Source organism: Drosophila kikkawai, chromosome X (genome assembly GCF_030179895.1).
Source record: "Drosophila kikkawai strain 14028-0561.14 chromosome X, DkikHiC1v2, whole genome shotgun sequence".
NCBI lineage: Eukaryota > Metazoa > Arthropoda > Insecta > Diptera > Drosophilidae > Drosophila > Drosophila kikkawai.
This window is the reverse complement of record NC_091733.1, coordinates 21,354,893-21,378,617: the sequence shown is the minus strand read 5'-3', so window position 1 is coordinate 21,378,617 and position 23,725 is coordinate 21,354,893. Positions and strand designations below refer to the sequence as shown.

The following is a 23,725-nucleotide window of genomic DNA, read 5'->3' as shown; positions in this document are numbered from 1 at the left end:
ACATAGAGATACATTGTATGGCTGCATTTTAGATTCTAGATTCATTCGATTCTTCAGCATCTTAAGAACCTTGAGCACCTCAGCATCATCTGTTTAACTCCGATTTCATGTTGGTTTGCCGGAGAGAGAGAGAGAGAGTCAGTCAGTCAGTCAGTCCAGGGAGCAGTAGGATCCCGGGGATAACCGCGCATACCTATAACTATAACCTAAATAAACGTAAACATGATGTGTTAAACGTACGATAAAACGATTCGTTTCGTTTCTACCTATTTATATACATATATATAGATATATAGATATATATTTATGTGTATTATGTTTAATTTAGCGATTAACGAAGCGATATTATAAAAGTCATTACTACAATAGTCGTCTGTCCTTGGTTACCCATTTCCATAACCGTTTACGTTTCGCGTTTCTCGCTTCGATTCGGATCTCTGAGCTGAGATGATCATTTCCGATGGAAGCGATGAAGCGTTCGATTTTTTATTATTATTATCCTGATTATTATTATTATTATTATATTGCATAAAACGCTATAAATAAATGAATAAATAATTGTATGAATGTTAACTATTTCAATGACAATAATAAAATGTTAAAAACGAAATTACCAACGGATGCGGTTTCAATTTTAATTTAAGGGGTAAGGTATTTAATTTTTTTAATGTTTTATTTTTAAGGCTCAATTTTTTTTCTTTTTTTTTTTGTGACTCTGAAGATTCCCTATCAAATGTAGACCTGTACATATTTTTTAATACAAAAATGTAAACAAAAAATTTGCTCAAATGTTGTGCATTATGTAGTATTGAATTCATTAAGCTAACTTTAGCCGTTTCGTCACAAGGTTTTTTTTTAAAGTAGGCAGTTTTGCAGGGAATTAATCTTACCCCCTCCAACTTAAGCTCTTGATAATTCAGAGCGATCTGTAATCTTTTCTACTAATTAAAGGTATGAAAACTAAAATCTACAGATCTACAAGGCCAGTCACAAGCTGGAAATTAAAGGTCATTTGTTACCTGAGAATGCTCAGACGGGGAGGAGAGACTAGGAGGAGGAGGAGAGGCTATTAAAGTCACCTCTATTGGGGTATATTGAGCTTAAATGGCTTCCAGCTGCTGTGGCAATCATCACCGCAATGAATGAAATTACTTGCAACGATCGGGTGGAGGAACACGGCAATTTGTTTAATGAACAAATTTTCCACGCTCATCTGGCAATAGGTTAGAAAGGGACAGGCAACAGCGTGAGCTTGTTATCTCTGTCTGAATGGAAAATATTTAAATTTAAATATATATATATATAAAAATAAATATCCTTTCAAGGATAAAAATATGCATTCAATTCGGTTTAAATTTGTATTTCTCAAAGCACACACTCGCGTTTTAACAAGCTTGAAAAGTGATTTAAAGCTAGACTTGATATAGACTAAGGTTGGCCCCTCCCTCCCGACAGGACGTTGATCCTTCAAAACGCCTTGTTCTTTTTCCGCCGCTGGGCCGGCCTCTTCTTGCCAAAGTCCACCTGGCTGACCATCAGCGGGTCGTTGCTCTGCCGCTCGAAAGCCGCTTTGCCGGCCGACTGTCTTGGCGTTTTGGCCGCTGAAGCTCCACTGTTGCTGCCAGTGGTCGTGTAACGAACTCGCTTCAACGCCTTGGGCACTATGTACTCGGGCATATCGCTCAAGTGTCTGAGCCCTCTGATTCTGTGCATGGGCTTGTCGTGGCGCAGAGCTTCCAGATCCCGCTTGTTCTCCTCGAAGAAGCCCTTAAGCTTTTCGCAGTTGAGTATCTCCGTTTTGATCTCGTTAATGCGGGTGTCGTGGATAGCGACACGAGTGGCGGCGCGCCAGCAATCCTGGGCACGGTACCGGAAAGCTTCAACCTCCTCCAGCTTGAACTGATAGTTTCTGTCAAAGATATAGCAGTAAACACGATAAGTATTTACAATTATTAAGGATAAAAAGCACTTACTTGATGATATTCTCGTCCTTCTTGGTGACAAAGCAGGAGCGTAGCTTCTTCTCCACGGCATCGTTAACGGGTGCCTCCTTTATGCTGACAAAGGACAGAACCGATCCCTTATTATTCCCTCTGGCCGTCCTGCCAGCCCGATGTATATACGAAGTGACATCCCTCGGAAAGTCAAAGTTAATCACGTTGTTCACGCAGTGGAAGTCAATGCCACGCGAGGCGCTCGATTCAAAGTCACCGCTGCGCGAGGATTTACGCTTAGATGAAGCGGAGGAGGAGGAGGAAGAGTTGCCCGGCTGCTCGAGATGGTGTTCGTCGGCGGCAATGATGATGTCGTAGGTGCCCTTGTTAAACTGACTTATTGTGTGTATGCGTATGTTGGCCGGCAGTTCAGAGTTCAGAACGCAGGAGCGGATGCCAACCTGCTCCAAAAACAAGCGAACCCTGCAAGTGGGGAAATTAGACTGTGATTAGGAAAGGGGTCATGGAGAGGGCCAGGGAAAGAAGATATCTGGGCAAAGCCAGAGCCATCAGCGAGAAGATTAGTTGCTGGTCATGCGTGCGCCAACTGTTGCCAGCTGCCCACTCCCTGCATTCGTTTGGTTTATCATCATTGGCTTAAAGGCAAAACTCCAGGGGAGATCCATCTATACTCACTTGTAGCAGCGATCGGTGTTGTTCACAAAAATAATGCTCTTGCCTCGTACTAGACGCAGCTTCAGCAGGGCATACAATATGGCCGCCTTGTCGTTTTCCTCGGCTAGGATCCGCTGGTGCGTTAGCTGATCCTGCGACACCAACTCCGGCTCCTCGAGCTTTAGCGTAACGGGATTATGGAGGCACAAACCCTTCATTCGCGCCACGTCGTCGCTGAGTGTGGCGGAGACAAGGACCGCCTGGTAGATGGGCGGAAAGTGCTTGATCAGCCGCTTGAAATCATTCTCATAGCCGAAGGCAAACACCAAATCTGCCTCGTCCACCACCAGTGTTTCCACATGCTTCAGATCCACCACACCACCGGCCTCAGCGTGGGCCATCAGCTTGGCGGGTGTGGACACCACGATGTCGGGCCTCTCGGCCAGTGCATGCCGCTGTGTCACTGCATCGTTGGAGCTGCCGGCAATATCAGCCACACGGATCACCTTGCCGCAGGACTCAACCAGCTGTTCGATTATGTTGCGCGACTGGCGGCACAGTTCCTTGGTGGGACACAGGATCACAGCGCTCACACACTGTTCGCTGGCATTGAGCTTGGAGTTCAGAATCTTCTGGATTAGCGGCAGGGCGTATGTGGCTGTCTTGCCGGAACCTGTGCGGGCACGCACCACCACATCTTTACCTTCCAGGAGCAAAGGAATCGCCGTCGACTGGATGAGCGTGGGCTGCTGCCAACCCATCTGGGACACCGCCTGAAAAGATTCGACGAAATCAGTTTACACATCTTTTCCAGCCGCGTGTCTATGTATGTACCCACCTTGAGGATGCGTTGGTCCAGCTCCAGCTCGTGGAACTGTAGCATTTTCTGGGTCTTCTGGGCCATTTTCGGAAAGAGATCTGCGAAAAACGTTGGAAAATACGCAGCACGCTTTACGAGAACCAACAACAAAAAGAACGGCAGATGCTATCACATCGATATTGTTATCGTTACTATCGATATGCGATACATCGATGTACTGAGGTGGGACCAATTCATTAATTAAAATTAAATATAATTGTTAACAAAGTTCCCTTTTCAAGAAGCTTTTGCCGTGTCTTTGTAGCACATAAATTTAAGCAATAGTTTTCTTTGATACATTTCACAAAATTACAGTCGGACCTATCGATAACAGCAGGCTGTCTAAAAGCCGACAGCTGTTCCAGTCGATTGTCCGCTTTTCAACACTGGCACCACAGCACGTGCAACTGTTTTTAACAAATTTTCCTCCGAGAATTTAATTTATCCTTTTAACCCGTCCATGGAGGAAAAAAACGACAAGAAGAGTGCCCGCCGGCAGGCCAAGGAGCTGCTCCAGCAGTTCCTCGAGGATAACGACTATGTGGAACTGGATCCGAAGGCTTCGCTGCGACCTTGCTGCGCCAAAGCCTTCGATAACTTTAATGAACAAACCCACGATGCCTGGCTGATGCAGTGCCCCAAGGGCATGGATCTCCAGCAGCTGGTAGGGAAGCGGATCAAGCTGCCCGGCCGGCGTTACGTTGGTGATCTCCAGGTTCGTGCCACCAATTACGAGACGCCTTTAAACGAAGCCGTCGGCTACGTGAACTCCAGCGGAGAGTACGCGCTGCGCAAGCTGCCTCTCTCCGGCCTAGTGGTGGTCAGCAAGCGCCTGAATGCCCATAAGCCTGAAGAGGAGGGACAGGATCCGCTAGATCCCGGTTCCGAATTTCCAGCCGCTCCGTCGCCACCAAAACTCAACCTGCCCGTTCGTCATCCCTTCTTTGGCCGGGACTATAAGAAACGCATCGAAGTGCCGGCGGCGATTAAAAAACGACTCGACGAGGCCGATAAAAAGAGCGTGGAGACGTCGGCCGAATTGCGACGCACGGCTAACTACTACACGTTGAAGAGCGAAATTATGATTACCGCACAGACCCTGGAGGAGAAGGAGCTTGAAGTGCGGCAATCGGTGGTCACTGGAGTCACGCCCAAGTTCATGAGAACAACAGCCGCCCCGCGTGTGCTTCACCCCGTTGCCCCTATCGTGGAGATCAAGCGCGAGCCCGAAGAGACCAACGGGCATAATCTGGTGAAGATCAAGGAGGAGCCCACGACACCAAAAAAGCAAAAGAAGCGTACATCAAATGGGGAAATCCTTGTAAATGGGACGTCTAACCTTCAGGACTCTTTCATTGTGATTAAAGACGAGCCCGAGGAGCCCAAGTCGCAATCCGAGAAGCGAAAAAAGAAGAAGGCCAAACGAGGGGAGAGCGTGGTCATTGACGATGATGTGGTGGTGAAGCAGGAAGATGACGATTCTGTAGCGGAACCCGCGACACCAAAAAAGCAAAGGAAGCCTACATCAAATGAGGAAATCCTTGTAAATGGGACGTCTAACCTTCAAGACTCTTTTGTTGCCATTAAAGACGAGCCCGAGGAGCCCAAGTCGCAACCCGAGAAGCGGAAAAAGAAGAAGGCCAAACGCGGGGAGGAGAGCGTGATCATAGACGATGATGTGGTGGTGAAGCAGGAAGATGAGGATTCTGTTGCGGAAGCCACGCCACGAAAGCGCAAGAAGCTGAAGGAATAGAATATACTAAACTATGTATATCACCTCAAGTAGTTTTAAATTAGGTTAGCAACATTAACTGGGCGAATAAAGAAGGGCAAAAACCCTGTTTGCCTGTTAAGAGACTTTTTTTCATCAGTTTAATTTATGTAATAAAAACTGTAAATATTGAAGATTTTATATATTTATATTGCAGTTAAATCCCTGCAGGATTCTATAATAGCAGAGGGCTTCCGCTATTTCAAGATATTTTTAAAGATACGTTCGCTCTCTTTGTTTTCTCTTTCGCTTATCAGCGTCATATTAAAATATATATATTTTATTTTGTATTTTTGGAAAGAGTGGAAAGAACTTAGCTGTCAAACAGTAATTATTTGTCCTTTTTGGCAGCAGTGTTGCTTTCAACACTTTTTTTTTTGTTTTTTAGATTTTCTAGGAAATCCTAAATATTTGATGGCACTTGGCAACCCTTTGCCCAAAGTCTAAGCCTTGCCAAAAATACACGTGAAAATGCTAATTTGCGGCGAGAAAACGAAAAGTTTGAGATTAAATAACAATTAAGTTGAGTGCTGGAGAAAAAGAAAAAGAGGATCATACACAAACGATGGCACTGAGGGCGTATCTAAGGGAGGGCCTGAACGTGGCGGCCATAATGGGATTGGGCGACACAGGGGCCCAGCTGTTCATCGAAAACAAGGACCTCGATGACTGGGACGCCGGCCGAACGCTGAGATTTAGCGCCTTGGGCTTTGTGTTCGTCGCACCGGTGGTACGTCGTTGGTACCTTTTTCTGGAGAAAAAGGTGCCCAAGGAGCTGCCGGCGATGCAGCGCGGCGTACGCAAGATGCTGACAGATCAGGTCCTATTCGCGCCGCCTTTCACATTGGCCATGTCCTGTTTGGTGCCGCTGGTCAACGGGGAGTCCATGGATCAGGTCAAGAGTCGCATTCGCGATAGCTACTTCACCATTCTCGGACGCAACTACATGCTCTGGCCGATGGCGCAGGTGATTAACTTCTCCTTCGTGCCGCTCTCCTACCAGGTGTTGTATGTCCAGGTCATTGCGCTCATTTGGAACAGCTACGTGTCCATGATGCTCAACAAGAAGCAGTCAGAAAAGAAGCCCTGACTTTAAATAAAATCGAAATTATAGCCTTACATATGAATTTTGCTGTTTGTTTTGGTTATCGCTCCGTTAAAGGGTATTTGCGTGGGGTGTGATAGGCTAGAAACAATTCAGGCAACCTCTAATACATGAAGAAATGTGATGTTACTATTAAATATGAGTAAAATATATTTTAATTGTGAAAATATTTATGTGGACATAAAAACATGTTTTTAAATGTTTACTTTTATCTAACACATTGAATACACAGACATTACAGGATATAAATTAGCGTGTCACATGTTTCCTGCCCTTACACCTATCGATAGCTCTAACGATAGGCAAGTCGCCATCGATAGCTCGGCGCAACAATTGCATCCGAATTAGTCACTTTCGCCGGCTGCTATGGAGCATACACGTGAGATACTGACCTTCCAGTTTGGAACCTACGCCAACTATGTGGGCGCCCACTTCTGGAACCAGCAGGTGAGTCTATCCGTCCGCCTGCCACCTTGATAATCACACAAAATTAAATTTTTCAGGAGGCAAACTTCAGGTACGGCGACGAAAGCGACCAGGTGGCCGAGGAGCAGCTGCCCCACAATGACATCCTCTACCGGGAGGGCTTGAACGACTATAATCGCACCACCTACACGCCGCGGCTGCTGTCTGTGGACTTGGCCGGCACCCTGGCACACCTCCCCGTCGCTGGCGAGCTGTACGGTAATTTTGTGCAGCGGGATGAAGAGCTGCTGCCTTTGGGCACCGGCGAGAAGCTGCAAAAGGCTCGCCAGCTGGCCGAGGAGAGCGGTGTGTCGGCCTCCGAACAGCTAGACGTGGTGGAGCAGCCACAGGCGGCGATTTCCGAGTACCAGCGAGATTTGCTGAAGAACGCCGTGGTGCCCGAGAAGAACTATCAGCTGGCAGAGACGGTGAGCAGTTGGGCGGACTTTCTGTACGCGCGCTACCATCCGCGCACGCTGAATATACTGCCTGGACTGGTTAGGGATCCGGCCGTGCAGTGCCTGGGCACATATTCCGCTGGCACGGAACTCTGGCAGGGCGCCGCCTTCAACGATGACTTCTGCGATCGCATCCGCTTGTATGTGGAGGAGTGTGACGGCCTGCAGGGCTTCCATATGCTGCACGACATTGATGACGGCTTCGCTGGCCTGGCCGGGAAGTGTCTGGAGCATCTGAACGACGAGTACGGCCGTGCGAGCTTTGTTGTGCCGCTTCACTATCCCCGGATCACATCCTATGCCCAAGCAGGTGGGTCTATAGTCGCGCCCATTTATGTTATTCATGTCTAAATACCTCAATGGCCATCCTGCAGATTCCCGGCTGTCTCACGGCATACGGGTAGTAAACAGTGTGCTGAGCTACCACCATCTCAGCGAGCAGGCCACTATGTTTACGCCGCTGTCCACGCTGGAGACAATTTGGCGCAACAACGATCTCAAGTCGCGGCGTTTTGAGGGTCTGCATTGGCAGGCGGATAATCTCTACCAGACGTCGGCCCTGCTGGCCGCTTTCCTGGACACAGCCACTCTAGGCTATCGGCTGCGTGGCACGCCCCAATCCCTGCGCCTTTTCTGCGGGGCAGTGTCGCCCGCGGGCAGAAAAATGACGGCCGCAGGGATGGCTTTACCTTTCGGGCTGAGGGAGGGCCAGGATCTGATCGAGTTTCTGGATCAAAGTGGCGGCCAAGCGCTGCTCACCCAGCTGACGCCGGGTTGTGAGCCAGGCGCTTCGTATGTTGTCCAATCGGTGACAGCTCGCGGCATTCCCGCCGAGCGTTTGAAACGGCCCCGAGAGCTGGCCGGTGATCAGCTTCGGATGGCTGCCTACGGTTGCGACAGTGTCTCCCAAATGCTGCAGCTTTACTACCAGTGCAGCTATCATGGGAGTGTGACCAATGCGGCAGCCACTCCCCTGCCCCTGAAGACACAGTTACCGTTTCCGTATGAGGTCTTTGGTGCCGCCTTTAGCGGCAGCGGCCTCCGGCTGCCTGGCGAAGCGGAACGCGAGGCGGGTACCCGTGTGGATTGTGCGCCCGTGCTGGCCGCGCTGCAGAACTCAACGCATCTGGGCGAGCACCTGGACAACCTGCACGCACAGACGCATCGCGTGCAGCTGGCCAAGCTGCAGGCCTACTCGAATTCCGGTTTGGAACGTGATGAGTATGAGACTGCGTTGGATCAGCTGCTGGAATTCCGTGACCTGTACGCGGACTCACAGTTTCTGTAGAGATCTGGGGGACGAAGGGAATCTACTGTGATTTGTGGATAAGCAATAGGTTAATGCACACAATAAACACTTGTGTATACACATAACAATCTCTCATAAACCGAGCATTAATGCCATCAATTATATAAACAGGATAAAGCACCGAATCGAAGAGAAATGTTTACTGTATTCCCAGAAGGAGCCAATTGTTTAGGGTTTCAGGAACGGATGTTGCCCCTCCCCCACCTGCGGCAACTCCGTGATTGGCAGCTACGGAAGCGGCTTTGATATTTTCCGCCATGCCAGCAGGGGAAAAAAAAGGAAGGAAAATGGAAAACAAGGCGGGGGAAAAGAGGTTAAGGAAAGCCGAAACAAAAACAACTCCTGTCTGGGCAGAGATTTAAAGAGTCGTCAAGTGGATTTCCCACCCAAAACAACGATGATGACGACATGGACGTGCCCAAGGAAATCGTTGTATTTTTATTTGCATGCCAATCAATTTTTATTCATGCTATCCTGGGAAATCCAAGGAAGCATATAGGTTTATAAGCTAATTAGGTGAGGGCATGATTGGAATATGGAAATGGAATACTAGATAGGAGAGAGGGAAATATATAAAATAGTCGATTTTCTCTTGAGGAATTTTATATTGAAAAAATATGGCAAGAGTCGACATTTATGTATGTTTTCTGTGATTTAATGATACAAAATACATATTAAAATAGTACAAATTAAAAATAAAGCAAAATATATTTCAAAATACTAAAAATATTAGATAAAGAAAATTACTTAATGAATTTCGGATGGATAATACATTTGAGGAATTTTATTTTGAAAAAATAAATATATATACATATATACATTTACTAATGTCTTTTGTTGGTTTTTCTATTAAAAACTATATTTAAAAATATTAAAAATTAAAAATTAAGCAAATTACAAACTAAACTTTGGACGGAGAATATTTTTGGAAATCATTTTTCCAAAGCTATTTTTTCAATAGATAGTTTTTCCAATTGTCTCTTTCTTGATTTCCAATAACCCCACTGGGTATTCACCAGTCGTATATCATTTGGTTGAACCTTTTCTGGTTTATTTACTGTCTTTGGTGTTCACCAAGGAAAAGAAAAGAGGAAAAATAAGGACCTTTTCTGGCCGGTTTCACCTTTCCCAATGCGGGCTACGTGCGTCTACTTGCCGCTTTGTTTAACCTTAACCCTTGCGAAACCTTGCGGAGGAGGAGCTGGAGAGGCCGGCCTCTGCCTAATTTATACGGAAATTTATTGCCAATAAAGCGGCAGTAATTGAAATCTCAACGGGAGTAAATCACAATTTTATGGACTGCCACGAAGAGGCGCTGCTCACGGGGTTAATAATTCGGGGTTGCGGGCTTCGGGCCACGGGGCTATCGACTACGGTTGTTTTCTGTTCCTCCGGTCAAGTGTTGCCCCTCGCGTCCACATTGTTGTGCAAATTAAATTTCAATTTGATTGCGAGTCCGTTCCTTTAATATTTTTCCTTCGGGCCTTCGGGTCCTTCTTTGGTCCTTTAAAGCAGCTGCTGCTACTCTAATCCTGTCGCTGCTGCTGTTGTCGCTCCTTCTGCTTCTGCTTCCGGGTAAAAAGGACCAAATCCAAAATTAAAATTACGCCAACGACTTTAATGGAATATGTGCGTGGAATTTCAAATGCCAAATAGAATCGCCTGGCAGGCTAGTGTGTGTGTAAATCCTTCGCAATTCGTATATTGTTTTTTGGCACTTTTAATTTCGTTTTCATTTTAGTTGCGGACTGCATCCGAATTGGGTTGAATCCTTGCATTAGCATGCAGTCCTGCCCCCGGATATATATATATTACGAAGGCCAGGTGACCTTCTTCTTATTTTCTGTGCCATTTTTTGACAGGCTTAAATTGCTTAAAGATGTTCGACACTTCGCAACTGACTCAGATTATTTAGACATTTAATTTAAATTGATTCGGAACAAGCACAAAAAGTCACATCCATTTTTAAATAAAGTGGTTATAAATATTGTAAGAGAGATAAGAGAGCACTGTGGAAAAAAATATGTGGCAATATTTTTAAAATTATATCCCTCTGTTCATCAGCATCTTTACACTAGAATTTTGAATATACATATACATATGTATTATAGAGATTTTTTTACAATTTATAATTAAAAACCTTACGTCTTTTTGTATATAATATAATATCTAAATTATTATTATTAAAAAATTAAGAGAGACAAAATATATATTTGTTTATATAGAAAAATTAAAACCCTTTTATTCAAAAATTGTTATCAATATTTTGTTCCGTGCTTCTTCAGTCTTTTAGTCCTATTTCCTTCGCATTTGATTCCCAGCCAAACCATCCTTCGTTTCCAATTAGTTCCTTCAATTACTCAGTTGGTCAGCTACTTAAGGGCTTGACTTGGTTCTGGCCCACCCGGCAGTTGATTTTTAATTTCTGCCCATTTCAGTCCCCCCCTCTCGGCGTTGGCTATCCTATATCTGTGGCTCTATGGCCGTCTGGGCACTTCATCATCCAATGGTAGGGCACCCCTTGGATGCGGCCGGCATTCAACTCCCACGGCCAAAACAAACTTAACAAAGTTAGCTAAATTTGGCCGAAGGCGTCATTTTAACTGCCGCTTACTACCACCAACCATCCACCCACTAGTCATCATCATGAGCCGTCCCTTTGCTCCTGCTGCTGCCTGCCCTTCAGCTGCTGCTGCTGCTCCTCGTCCTCGTCGACATTTCAATGCCTTTTTAATCTAGAACAAAAGCAAACTTAATTTGCCACAACATCTGAGATGGCACGGGGCGAAAAGGCGACAGGCAACAGGCCAGGATACACACTTCTTGTGCACGAGAAGGGCTAGAGTCGGAATGCACTCGCAGAAATAATGAATTCTTTGTAATATATTAAACAAAACTAAATATTTCTTAACTCAAATTGATACTAAAGTAAACTTATTTATTATTAATTATTTCATTATTTATTTATATTGGAATTAGACCTAAGATTTATGTATTTCAGCATGACTATCAACCGTTGGTAGCTAAAACCTATTGGGAATTTTAAGGCAATGACAGTAAAAAGTATGTTAAAGCTGTAACAAAGTATTACAAAAATATAATTATAGTTTTTCATTCATATTATATATTTTATACTCTTTTTTTCTTGAGTGTACTATGTAATGGTTCTAGGGGACAATTCCGAGAACGTCACTTGGCACATAATTTAATTACAACAACACTTTTGGGGGGGCGCCAGGGCAATGCTACTTTGAAGTTAACCACCCGCCATTGCCAATCCCCGATCCTTAACCAAGAGGTCCTGCCCCGTGGAAGCAGCAGCTCTCATCGCTCGGAGTCGAGTGTTGAATGAGCAACAACTTTCGAGTGCAACGCGTCCTGAATTGTAATTAGTGCTCCCAGGAGCAGGAGATGGGAACCGGGGACTGGCACTGGTACGCTACTTCTGACCAGTTCACTTCCACACTCCTTCTATCCCCTCTCTCTCTCTCTCTCACTTGTAAAAAGAAGGATAAGGACGAGGGGCTGGATGTGTCCACGAGAGATGGCTTCGCTTGATTTATGGAGCGCGCGCGCATTTGTAATTGTTATTACGTGTAAATGCTCCACTCCACTTGGCGCCACTCCAAAACAATCCACTCCACTTCAGCTTGAGTTTCAGCTTCGGCTTCGGCAGCTCCGGGACTCCAAGCTATAGCTTCCTCTTCCCCTTTCCTGTTGCTGCCCGCATCCTAGATGCGGCATCCTGACCATAAATTAGTTATCGGTGCTAATTGTTAAACGGATGAAGCGTGATTTGATAAGGACGTGGCTAATGGGCTCGCGGTCCGACCCACTGACATTGACCCCACTCCACAAGGAACTAAGATAAATAGTTAGTTGTCCCTTCAAATTTCTTGAGCTACTTGAATCGGAGAAAAAAATTGTATGTAAAAAATATGAAATAAACGAAAATAATTGTGTTATCTCGGTCAACAAATAATTAGTCAGGATATTGGTATTGGCAGTGGGAGGTCACTTTTTTCCCCTCATTAGAGTTGAAGAAAGTTCTTTCGTCTTCTTTATGGATTATGGATGGCAGAATGATTGCCGCCTGGACTAATTTATGGCAGGGTATATTTCGGTTAAAATAGTTTTGTAAGTTATTTTAAACAAAAATTATTAATTTCAATATCAACAGTTGGTAGCTAGAACCTATTGGGAATTTCAGAGCAATGCCAGTAAAAAGTAAGTTAAAGATAAAGCGTACACCTTTGTTTGTATTTATATTTAATTTATTAAATATAAAATGAATATTCATAACTAAAACTCTAATTATAAAACACTAAAAAGGTATACATCTTGGGAAAAAAGTTCTTACAAAAATATAATAACAAAATATGAAGATATAATCATGTTTTACATAATTGAAAGGCATTATTTATCCTTTAAAAATATATAAAAAAATAACCAAATTTTACCTAGATTTTATTATTGAACAAAGAGTATTTACTGCCTCAATAACTTTCCCTAAAAAACACCCCAGTTGAGTGTGTGTGTGTCGGTTGTGTTTGTTATGGCAAAAGCCATAATCTTGTTGTTCCATAACTTTTAATGCCACCTAATCCCGTTGCTCTGTTGCTCCTTGCTCATCTCTCGGTCTCTCTGGGGACGGTTTGAGCCCTTCTGGAAAACAAGTTAACAAGTGCTGTGGTGCTTCGTTCGTGGTCCGTCGGAAATTGACCAAATACAATTAAATAGTAAACCGGAGATGGGTCCGGGGCTAGATTTAATACCCAATTAGGCGGACAATGGCCTGCGATGTACATATAACCGCGAACTGCCGAAGGCTTCGATGGATATGAACAGCAATTGGCCCGCGCACCTGGTTACCTGGTTATTGTTATACGAATTTCCATTGTTTTGCATCGCTTTCACCGTGCAATTTCTAATAACTGGTGATTAATTGATGGGCACCTTGCCAATGCATTCACATTGCTGGCCAAGTTAATTGGATGGCCTACTAAAAGCCTCGATGCCTCTTCAAATTGCCATGCAAATGTGTAAAATTCAACAAGAAATCATTTCCAAAATTCTGCTCTTTTGTTCATTGAACAACTCTTTATTAATTTGTAGGAATTGTTGTCCTTTTACTTGAGAAAAATAAAAAATAAAATAGAAACAATTACTCGGGCTATGTTAGCTGAATATTTGCATATTCAAATAAATCATTTGTGAATTTTCCAGAACACAGTTTAGTTGCCTCTTAAGTTGTTGCTTGTATTTTAAATTATTTGTAAATTTAAGCTAAGGTAAGGCTGCGGTTTGTAAGTTCTTTAAAATGAAAACCAAAAGTATGTGCCCGAAGTTGGTAAGAAAACTTGGACTTTAAAATATTTTGTAGCATCATTTTAACCACCTTTGTCAGATGATTTTAAATCTTCTTAAAATCCTTTAAATTCCCCTTTGCTTTTAGTTTTTGTGAGAAAAAAAACACACTTTTTAATATGCACAGATTCGTTCTATAATATAATCAAGCACCACTGGACTTGGGCCAGGCCAAGAGCAGTAGAAGGACGAGTTCAAGGAATCTAACCGGAGGTGGATTCCGTAGAGGTGCTGGCCTCTGTGGTGGTGGTGCTGGCCTCTGTGGTGGTGGTGCTGGCCTCCGTGGTGGTGGTGCTGGCCTCCGTGGTGGAGCTGCTGGTTGAGGTGGAAGCCTCCGTGGTGGTGGTGGTCTGGTTGCATGGTGGTCGTGGTCCCCATGGTCCTGGGCCACCTGGACCGCCTGGGCCACCTGGGCCGCCGGGTCCACGTCCTGGGCCGCCGGGACCACGTCCTGGGCCACCTGGACCTCCTGGACCGCCTGGACCGCCTGGACCGCCTGGACCTCCGGGTCCGCCCGGACCACGTCCTGGACCACCTGGGCCACGTCCTTGGCCAGGCCGTCCGGGTGGACCACCAGGACCTCTGGGTCCTTGAGCAGCGGCCAAAGCGACCACAGCAAGCAGAACGACAAGGATAAGGATGCGCATTTTAATGTGTGTGTTTTTGTTATCGGATGGCGAACAACTCGAACTGATCTCAACATTCCCACGACAGCTCTATATATACTAGTACATCATCCGGACCCAGTCTGGGGAAAGTCTGCTGCTGCCCTCCAGCACAAGTGTTCCACGGGTGTGACGTATGTGCTCCACTAAGTAAACTAACGTCAGTTGGAATTAGGTAAATTCCATTCACTCGCCCAGTCTTTCTTACTTGCTTAGTACTTCGCATTTGGCATTGGCCTTGTTGGCTGGAGTTTCATGACACTGAGGCAAAAATTTAAATATATGTATCCGTATCGGGGCAGAACACACGATCTTAGTTATGGAAAGTTTTGAGTAAGATTTTCAAGTATCAAAGGAGAAAAGAAGATAAAGGTGAAAGAAATTTTGGTTTATATGTTTTAATAATAGATATTCTGTTATTTTAGGCTTATAAATTTATCTTAAGTAAATAATTTTCTTTATTTTATGTATTTAAAATATTTTTAATAAACATTTCCTTGCAAATGGCGTGGAAAAGTATGCTAGAAATCCAGTGCAACATGTTTGTGTTGCTGGCAGAAGTAATGTTGTGAAACATGTTAATGGCAACATTTACCTAACCAGCAGCAGTGAATGTTGAGAAACATGTTATTGGCAACATATACCTAACCAGCAGCAGTGAATGTTGAGAAACATGCCAAGTTACATTCAAGTTTTTGTATCTATTTTACCATAAACTTGAGAATATTGTAGCCAAGTGTTCTAGCTTAATAATAGACATTGATTTGTAAATTAAATTATTACATTTAAATAAGTTCAAAGATAAGTAATAATAATAAATAACTGCCACTATTTTGGTTTCTGTGTATTGGTCTTTGTCTTGTCTTGTATTATTTTGCCTTACGTAAAACGAAATAACTGATGATCTGGACCTGGTTCCTAAGTCAACATAGTGTGGAAAATATTTACACAACAGCCCAGATATATGTAGTAGAGGGGCACCCGATGATTATTTAATGCAATGTTGAACTGGCCAAGCGTCAGTGGACTTATTATTTGCTGGGCATCAATAATAATAATAGTAATGAAACAATGGCTATTTCTTCGCAATCGCCTTTGCTTACGAGGTGAAAATGCGCCGGAAGAATATTCTCGATGGGGAGATGTTTAAACAACTGTTTGGTTTGGATTGTACATAAAGGTGGGCCACGTTCTTTAAACACGTGAATTTTGCAGATTTAAAGGGTGTGAAAATCGTATAATAAATTTAATATTTGTATTTTTCATTTGTATTTGTTTATTTTACAATTCTTGAAAGAATTAAAGCCTTGTTTTCATGTTTAAAATCTGTAGAATAATAGGTATTTATTAAATTAAATAAAATACATATTAAATGATTTCTTTTTCCAAATTAAAGCCTTTTTTACATTTATTTGTTTTCTTTTTTTTTCTAAATTAAACTGCATTTACTTTCAATTTATTTATTTTGGAATTTTCCTATCTACCTCATACTCCCGCACGCAGAGGAGTTTGTCGAAATTTTTGCCCAACTGTCATTTGCAGTGTTGGAAAGTGTTTTTGTTCAATTATTTCCATCTGATGCCTGCAGCATTCCATCCCTTTTTCCTTTATACATTTGTATATGTATATGTATCTCCCTCACGCACATGTGCATTCTCCAAAGTTGTTGTTGTTGTTAATTGGAATAAATTGCTTCGGTGCTTTATTTAAAGAGGAATTTGTTTTGTTGCAGCCTCGTCTCGTCTACATACGTACAACAAAATGCTTAATTAAGTTTTTGCTCATCCTGTTTGTTGTCTGTTGTTTGTCTGCAGCACGTCTTCCTCTTCTCTTTCTAACAACCGCCGCCGGCTGCCCGGCAAGGCGTGCGTGGGAGTGGGAGGAAGCGAGTAAGTGTCGAACGTTGTTAATGAACAGTTAGGAAACGGAATGGCCGTTTTTTTTTTAAATGTAAAATGTTAAGCAAAAAATAGCAAATTTTTAAATTTAAAGTGGCCAAATTTTTAATTTATAATTCCCAATTCCGTCTAGCTTTAAACATGAATGTTTGAATTAGTTAGTGGCGAGATATTTAAAATTATTTTATAAATTAATACAAAAATACATATTTAAAAATTTTTTAAATTTACAAAAAGTCTGGCCTAATTACATTATTTACAGAATAAAATTTGACTATTCGGAAATATGATAAACTATTTAAGTTTAAACTAAACTAAACAACTAACTCAAATTCTTAACCCCTTTTTACCTTTCTGCATTTTCCAACACTTGAATTTTGAACGATTTTCGTTGCATTTTTAGTGAAATCCAAATTGCCACATTTTGTACTCTAGTTTTTTGTTTTGTTCTTTATATTCCGTTTTGAGAGGTGGAAGTTAGAAGGGTTAAGCTGCTAAAACCACGGCTGTAAAAAAGCCAAAGGCAAAAAAAAAAACAACAACAAAAAGAAAAGACCAACAACGAAAAGTTTTATTTGCATTTCTCTGGCATTTCGCTGCCAAAAAGAAAGTGAAGCGAAAGAAGTCTGCAGGTATGCGATGCGGCATGTCCTGCCCCAGAATCCGATCCCGGATCCTGCTGGCCCAGGGGAGGAGTTGCGTTTGCCAGAGCCACGTGAAACTTGTTTCATCTTGGAAAGTACAACAGCAATGCAAAAAAAAAAAAAAAAAACCAGAAACAAAAATAAAATAAAATAAGAATGAAAAAAAAAAACACCAAACTCATTTTACACAGATTCTTCGTTGTTGCCACTTTTCAACTCCCTCCTTAGCCCCTTGAAGCCACTCAAGCCATTTCTCTACATATAAACAATTGAAATGAATTTGTATCCTGCAGACACACACACTCACACACACACACACACATACACACGCCTACAACAACAACAACAGCAACAAGGACGAAAAAGTTGAAAACTTTGCCGACCAACTTTGACTTTGGTTATTGTTACAGTTTAACTTTGTTGCCTTTGCTATTTCTCGTTTTTCTCTTATTTTGTTACTCCTATTGTTGTTGTTGTTGTTTTTTCTCCCCTGACAGGATGTGTACTTCGGGTTTACCCATTGAAATTTAAGGATATCATAAATAGATTCACGGCAAATGGCAAATAATTCAATTGTTCAGGTAATAGAATACCCACGAAAGGCAAAGTTAGGACTTTTTGTTTATCACTCTCTAATATTTAATTTTTTGACCTTAAGGAACTTTAAGCAATTGGAATTTTTTTTTTTTTTTTACTTAAAAAAGGATATCAAATTCAGAGAAATAATTTAATCTATCTGGAAATGTTTTGAGTAAGACAAGCTTACTGGAAAATTTATTTTTAGCTTTTAAAATATTTTTTATACATTTTAAGGTAAACGAATTCAAATTCAAATACAAATATATTTTATTTTGTGATTTTTTTGTATTATTTTAATGTCAAAACGTTGATCTTAAAAACCCTTAGTTTATAGTTATACATTTTGTATATAAATTATAGTAAAAAATCGTTGAATTTTTTTTTTATTTTTTATTATTTATTTCTTTTCCAATTTTTTGTTTGTAAATAAAAATTAAGAGGTATTCAAGAGTCCTTATCCTTTACAGCTACTTGCTCTTGTTGCTTTTTTTTTGTTCCTGATGTCGCAGACGTCGCCGGCTTGAGGGGGGTGAGGAGGGAGGCAGGCGTGCCAAAAGGAAACTTTTCAAATAAAATGATTTCTTATTTAGGCAGCCGATTTGAGACACGCCCCTTCGCTCCGCTCCACCTCGCCAGGACTCAGACATTACTTTCAGTTTTTTTTTGGGGGCGGAAGCGTCGATCTGAAAATGCAAATTTCAATGGCTAATGGAATCGAGACAGACGGGTTTCCTTTTTTTGAAATATACGGAATATATTTATATATACATATATATCTTTATATTCAAACAGTTGTGGAAGCTTGACTCTGGGATTCGGCGATCACCGTGGCTTCTTTCTTAGGCAGATGCATCGCTGGAGCTCTCCTCGGAGGAGGCAGCGGAGGACTCTTCAGATGAGGTGGAGTTACCGCCTTGGGGTGGTCCCTGAGGTCCCTCACCACCCGGTCCTCCTGGTCCACCCGGACCTCCTGGTCCGCCCTGGGGAGGTCCTCCTGGTCCACCCTGAGGTGGTCCACCCGGGCCTCCCGGTCGTGGACGTCCGCCTGGACCTCCTTGGGGAGGACCACCCTGGGGACCGCCAGGACGTCCCTGGGCAGCAGCCATGGCCACCACGGCGAGCAGGGCAACAAGGAAGAAGATGCGCATGTTGATTTCTTTGGTTGTTTTTTTTTATTGTTAGATGACTGACTGAACAAGTTGAACTGATGGCAACCATGGACCCAGTTGGTCCTATATATACTTGGATCTCAACCAACGATCGGTCAAGTGCAGCAGCAGCTGGTTTTTTCATATTCAATATTTTCGCTGGACAAACAGAAAAACTTGGATGCAAACAGAGTGAGTTCGTTAATGTTTTCATTACTGCCTCAACTGGGAGTTGTGTAAGCCTGACCAGAGACATCAACGGAAATGCCTGGTAATTGGATTATATATAATAATATTCATATAAAGTTCTATTGATTGAATAGTGAAGATATTTTGAAGGTTTTTTCATAAAGTTTTGGTTTTTAAAATTGTATAAATAATATATATAATAATTAAAAATGTAAAATAAGTATTTAAGCATTTTCAGCAGTTTTTAAACAAGTTTTTAAGGTAATTAATGTGATATTTCTGTATATTCTATAATATAAAACAATATTTAAGCTATTTATTTATATTAAAAACCCTTACATATTTCCCTATTTAATCTCTCAAATTTACCAAGTTATAAATATATTAATTATTTCCCATCTTAGCTAAGATTTGACTCAAACCGAAAAAGGTTAAAAGGATTTCGTTATCAATAAATACGCACTTGGATTCGCTTCAAGACTCTGGCTCCCCAAAAAACTTGGCCAAAAACTCAGGGAAATATAAGAAGAGCAATAAAATAAAGTCGGATGAAAAAAAAAAAAACGAAAAAGAAAAAAAAAACATTTGAGCTGAAACCTTAAGCTCCTTGCCGGGATTTGGGCAAAAAGAAAGTGGCAAGTCCTCGGCACTCCTGGCCACAAGTGCCTCTCACTCTGCTTGCTGTCGGATCCTTGATGATACACCCAACTTATAAAAATTTCTACACATGATTTCGCTTTATTGCTTTATGACTGCCAACGCGGTATGTGTGTGCGTGTGTGTTTTTTTCGGGTGTGAAATAGTTAAGGTATTTCGTTGCACTACAGAAATATTTAAAAAAATATATATTAAGTGAATTATATATAAATAAACATTTCTTTAAATTGTCACTAAACCCTACTTATTCTTCCATTTAAGAAATATTATATTGCACTTCTGAAATATATTAAAACCATATATTATAATTCTGAATAAACATTAATCAAAAATCTAACAAATATATATTCTGTAATACCCAAGGAAATATATATATATTTTCTTTAATTACCATATAAAAATATATATTTTAAAATTGAAATTTTCCAGCTTATCTTCTAGTTTTTTTACAAAGCAGTAAAGTTTTTTTTTAGTGCCGAGACTTATGAATATTTCAAAGAGAGCTGCCAGGCTCAAACTTTGACATTCAGACTGAAGAAGTTGCCTTCGTCCCCACCTAGACATGCATATATCCTTCTATCCTGGCACATGAAGTCGAGTACAATACTTTCACTTGTCGGGCTTTACTTTTTTTGTATTTTATTTTTCCTTTTTTTTTGGCTGTAGTTTTATTTATGAATCTATTTACAACAGCAGCAACAACAAGAGCCTGGGAAGGAGCCCGTGGACCGTAATAACCTTTGATGATCTGTTTGCACGGCGCGTGCTGTGAATTGTCAATAAATAGACAATTCCGACGCTCTAAAACCCGCTGCACGGAACTGGTTTTCTCCACAGATTCACCCGCAATCCAGATTCCTCCCATGTGGCAGCCAGCCATTATGTGGCACCCATGCTGCGAGTTTTGTGTGTTTTTCAGCTTTTCCAGCGCTTTTCTTCCTCCTATTATTTACTTTTTTTGTTATGTTTTGATTTCGGGTTAAACGGGGGCAATCATTTTTTAATGTGGAGTGCGGTTAGGAGACGTCACACCAAAAATATGTGTGTGAAAGCTGAGTATTTGACTTGACCTTAAAAGTTTCCTAGTATTTGGCACCCTAAATTAGATGATCGATATATTTTAGCTTAAGAACTATCGATGAAAACGATTAAAACTTAAATTTAAAATATTATCTGAAATATTGATATGGAAATTCACCTGGGAAAAGTGTATGATTATCAAAGTTTATAAATAAAATAACTACAAATCAATTGAGTTATATCGAAACTATATTATTATAATCGATATAACAAATATCAATACACGGGATTAAAATTAAAATGAGAAATATGCGTTGACATATCGAACTAAGGCAATTCAACTTCCAAATGAGGTTCATCATCGATAAATAATTTCCCTTTACAAACAAATTGCAAGCAGAACTAATTCTATGATACATAATCGGTTTACTACCACCAATATAGATCGATATTTTGTAGTATTAATCGATATTTCAAAAAGAATATAGCTAAATTCACATGAAATGCATCTCAAAATAAAGGTTAATCATCGATAAATAATAACACCTTAGGTAAAATCGATTACCAAGTTAGCAACTACGACTAGTATCGATTTCCGATATATAGAGACTGTCCTTAATTTGACAGGTAACGGTGATAAGATGGACATGTTTATTGGGTTAATGTGGCGGACAACCGGAAGCAGCGTTGATTTGTGGTCGTTGCTGTCGCTGCCATCGGTCCCATTTCGATTAACCCAAACGAAAATCCACTCACACACTCAGCTAAACACTGGCACACCACTGGGCGCACATCGGAATGCTGATTAGGCAGTTAGTGTGTGGTGGCGGTGTCTGGTGTCTGGTGTCTCCTGTATGGGGTCCAGGGTCCATGTCCATACCAATTTCCATCTCCAATCCCGTCCCATTTCCGTATCCTTTGCGCATCCAGCTAATACGCCCAACGGCGTCGTCTAATAGGCCTCATTCGATTGCACAATCGGCCAAGCTAGTACCATTTTGGTCAGAATATACCCCTGCCAAAACCCCAATTTCTGGCCACGAAATCAACAGACTGCGAAAAAGGGTAAACGGAAAATGTTATTATGCTAAATAATAACAACGCATCGCGCTATGAAATTAAATTGTGAATTCCAGGCAGCAGTGAGTGAACTTAAAATACAAGTTATTGCAACACCAGAAACCGTGTGTGTGTGTGTGTGTCTTGCCACATGACTGCCTTTGACTACGACTCTAACTTGCAGATGAGAAGGATGTGGATGTGGATGTGGATAAGGATCCTTCCCTGGCTGCCTGCCATTTGATGCCCTATAAAATGGGCTCTAAGGAAGAACAGCTTAATATTAATTGTTTTGGTTAGTTCCCAAACTCTAAGCCATGAAGGATCCAGGAGGATATGATTATGATAATGAATTAATTATTGGAATTAAGTGGTTTCCCCTATAATATTTAATTATTTAAACAAAAATCAATTAAAAAACTGGTTAGGGTATTTGGGTTCTTTAACTTCGGCCCACACGGGGGAGCCAAGTAATTTTACATTCTTTTTAGATTTAAACTCTTCTTAGTTCAAGTTATAGACATAGGATATGCCATATTCGATCCGCACCGATCTTGGGGACTTGCAGCTGTTGTCCCGCAGCAGTTTTGCTGGCTGCTTTCATTCCGTTTTCGTTTTAGGGCCTTGGGTCTGGTGGGGTTCCCCCTTTTTGTGTGTGTTGTTTTTGGTTGCTGCTGCTGTTGCATTTGCCGGGTTTTGGCTCGTTTTCGTTTTCGTGGGAGTTGGAAGACAAATTGATTTCATGTCTGAAACTTCTTAAGCGCCTGCATCGGGGGAATCCTTGGCGTTTGCCCCAAAACACGCCTCCTCCGCTTTCGTGTCCCCCTCCCCTCATCGTCTGTGCCTCTGTCTGTGTCTGCGGCCATCCTTTTCGTGTTTTGGGTTGTTGGGTTTTTCAAATTTGATATTGCACACACATGAAGCGCAGTCCCACTATATTCCCGGCTTTTTGGGGTTTTTCCTTTAACCTTTTTTGTTTGGTCTTTGTTTCGTGTGCGTGTGTGTGGTATGTGTGTGTTGAATTTGTCTAGAAATTGATGCGCTTCGCGTCGAAACAATATAGCGAGACAACGGAGCAAAGGCAACATGTTGCAATGGTCGATGGTTCCTGCCGATCCCCTTTCTTGCACGCCTGCTCTTTGTTTTTTTGGGTTTTTTCTTTGTTTTTTTTTAAGAAAAGAAATCCTCGCCCCCTTTTGTAGGTTGCATGCTTTTGGCGCATATTTTGCGGCACGTCGCTGCGGCTTCGCCTCCGCTGTCATAGACATGAGCAATAGACAGATACAGACCAGCGAGCACAAGGGTACTCAGGCCACGCGTACACTGTTAGGAATAAGGTAAGCTTAAATTAAAGTTTTTTTTTTTAAAATCCGTAAACCATTTTAAATTATTTCAAATCAATATTTATACATTAAGGAAACCCCAAAAAATATATTTTCATTTATAAAATATGACATCTTTATATACAAAATATTATTTTTAGGCTAAAATAGTCTATTATCAATTATAATTTTAATATTAATAATATAAAATATTAATTATATATATTAATAATAATATTTAATTTTTAATTCTATTTTTCTCATAATTTAATTATTTGGTTTTTAATACCTCTAAAATTCCAAAAGTAATTATTTTAATTCTAAAAACTCTAAATAAAAAATAGATTTCATTTGTTTTTAGATATCCACTTTACATTATTTTTTAAACTAAATAAAAGAACTTATTTTACTTTGAATTTAGTTGATATTTTCTTCAACTGTTGATATATCTGCCTGCGCTTGGGTATAAGTATATGGCTAAATATTTGCAATTTCGTTTTCGGTATTCCCCCAAGTGTGGCCATAAATTGCCCTCACTCTGCCCCTCCCCTCTTCTCACCAGACTTTAATACGAGGTGCTAGCTGGCCATCCTGCCAATCC

The 23,725-nt window shown here is 41.6% G+C and overlaps 5 protein-coding genes and 1 non-coding gene across 6 annotated transcripts; 3 read left to right on the top strand and 3 right to left on the bottom strand.

The window, feature by feature from the left end:
* Positions 1 to 1,344: 1,344 nt before the first annotated feature.
* On the bottom strand, positions 1,345 to 3,605 carry Ddx56 (putative ATP-dependent RNA helicase DDX56). Its single transcript, XM_017174502.3, has 4 exons — positions 3,448 to 3,605; positions 2,631 to 3,382; positions 1,974 to 2,417; positions 1,345 to 1,909 (listed from the first exon to the last, which is right to left on the bottom strand). Exons 1-4 carry the CDS (start codon positions 3,511 to 3,513, stop codon positions 1,468 to 1,470), a joined length of 1,704 nt encoding a protein of 567 aa, XP_017029991.1. The 5' UTR covers positions 3,514 to 3,605; the 3' UTR covers positions 1,345 to 1,467.
* Positions 2,499 to 2,592, bottom strand: LOC121502175 (small nucleolar RNA Z30a). Its single transcript, XR_005990855.1, has one exon. It is a non-coding gene; the product is annotated as a small nucleolar RNA Z30a (small nucleolar RNA).
* A 162-nt stretch (positions 3,606 to 3,767) lies between the features above and the next one.
* LOC108079948 (ABC transporter F family member 4) lies at positions 3,768 to 5,373 on the top strand. The gene has a single exon (XM_017174503.3). It carries the CDS (start codon positions 3,929 to 3,931, stop codon positions 5,219 to 5,221), a length of 1,293 nt encoding a protein of 430 aa, XP_017029992.1. The 5' UTR covers positions 3,768 to 3,928; the 3' UTR covers positions 5,222 to 5,373.
* Positions 5,374 to 5,598: 225 nt separating this feature from the next.
* Positions 5,599 to 6,366, top strand: Mpv17 (Mitochondrial inner membrane protein MPV17). The gene has a single exon (XM_017174522.3). The coding sequence runs from the start codon at positions 5,805 to 5,807 to the stop codon at positions 6,327 to 6,329; it is 525 nt and encodes a 174-aa protein (XP_017030011.1). The 5' UTR covers positions 5,599 to 5,804; the 3' UTR covers positions 6,330 to 6,366.
* A 277-nt stretch (positions 6,367 to 6,643) lies between these two features.
* mst (misato mitochondrial distribution and morphology regulator) lies at positions 6,644 to 8,701 on the top strand. The gene is made up of 3 exons (XM_017174521.2): positions 6,644 to 6,791; positions 6,848 to 7,577; positions 7,642 to 8,701. The coding sequence occupies exons 1-3, from the start codon at positions 6,711 to 6,713 to the stop codon at positions 8,553 to 8,555; spliced, it is 1,725 nt and encodes a 574-aa protein (XP_017030010.1). The 5' UTR covers positions 6,644 to 6,710; the 3' UTR covers positions 8,556 to 8,701.
* A 9,867-nt stretch (positions 8,702 to 18,568) lies between these two features.
* On the bottom strand, positions 18,569 to 18,877 carry LOC108079925 (acidic proline-rich protein PRP33-like). Its single transcript, XM_017174460.1, has one exon. The coding sequence runs from the start codon at positions 18,875 to 18,877 to the stop codon at positions 18,569 to 18,571; it is 309 nt and encodes a 102-aa protein (XP_017029949.1).
* Positions 18,878 to 23,725: the final 4,848 nt, after the last annotated feature.

Bases quoted from the DNA above. Each gene is read 5' to 3' on its own strand.
- Ddx56 (XM_017174502.3), bottom strand. From the start codon at position 3,513: ATGGCCCAGAAGACCCAGAAAATGCTACAGTTCCACGAGCTGGAGCTG. The intron at 3,383-3,447 runs GTGGGTACATAC...GAATCTTTTCAG, and splicing joins TGGACCAACGCATCCTCAAG to GCGGTGTCCCAGATGGGTTG. The intron at 2,418-2,630 runs GTGAGTATAGAT...CCCCACTTGCAG, and splicing joins AACACCGATCGCTGCTACAA to GGTTCGCTTGTTTTTGGAGC.
- LOC108079948 (XM_017174503.3), top strand. From the start codon at position 3,929: ATGGAGGAAAAAAACGACAAGAAGAGTGCCCGCCGGCAGGCCAAGGAG.
- Mpv17 (XM_017174522.3), top strand. From the start codon at position 5,805: ATGGCACTGAGGGCGTATCTAAGGGAGGGCCTGAACGTGGCGGCCATA.
- mst (XM_017174521.2), top strand. From the start codon at position 6,711: ATGGAGCATACACGTGAGATACTGACCTTCCAGTTTGGAACCTACGCC. The intron at 6,792-6,847 runs GTGAGTCTATCC...TAAATTTTTCAG, and splicing joins CCCACTTCTGGAACCAGCAG to GAGGCAAACTTCAGGTACGG. The intron at 7,578-7,641 runs GTGGGTCTATAG...GCCATCCTGCAG, and splicing joins CACATCCTATGCCCAAGCAG to ATTCCCGGCTGTCTCACGGC.
- LOC108079925 (XM_017174460.1), bottom strand. From the start codon at position 18,877: ATGCGCATCTTCTTCCTTGTTGCCCTGCTCGCCGTGGTGGCCATGGCT.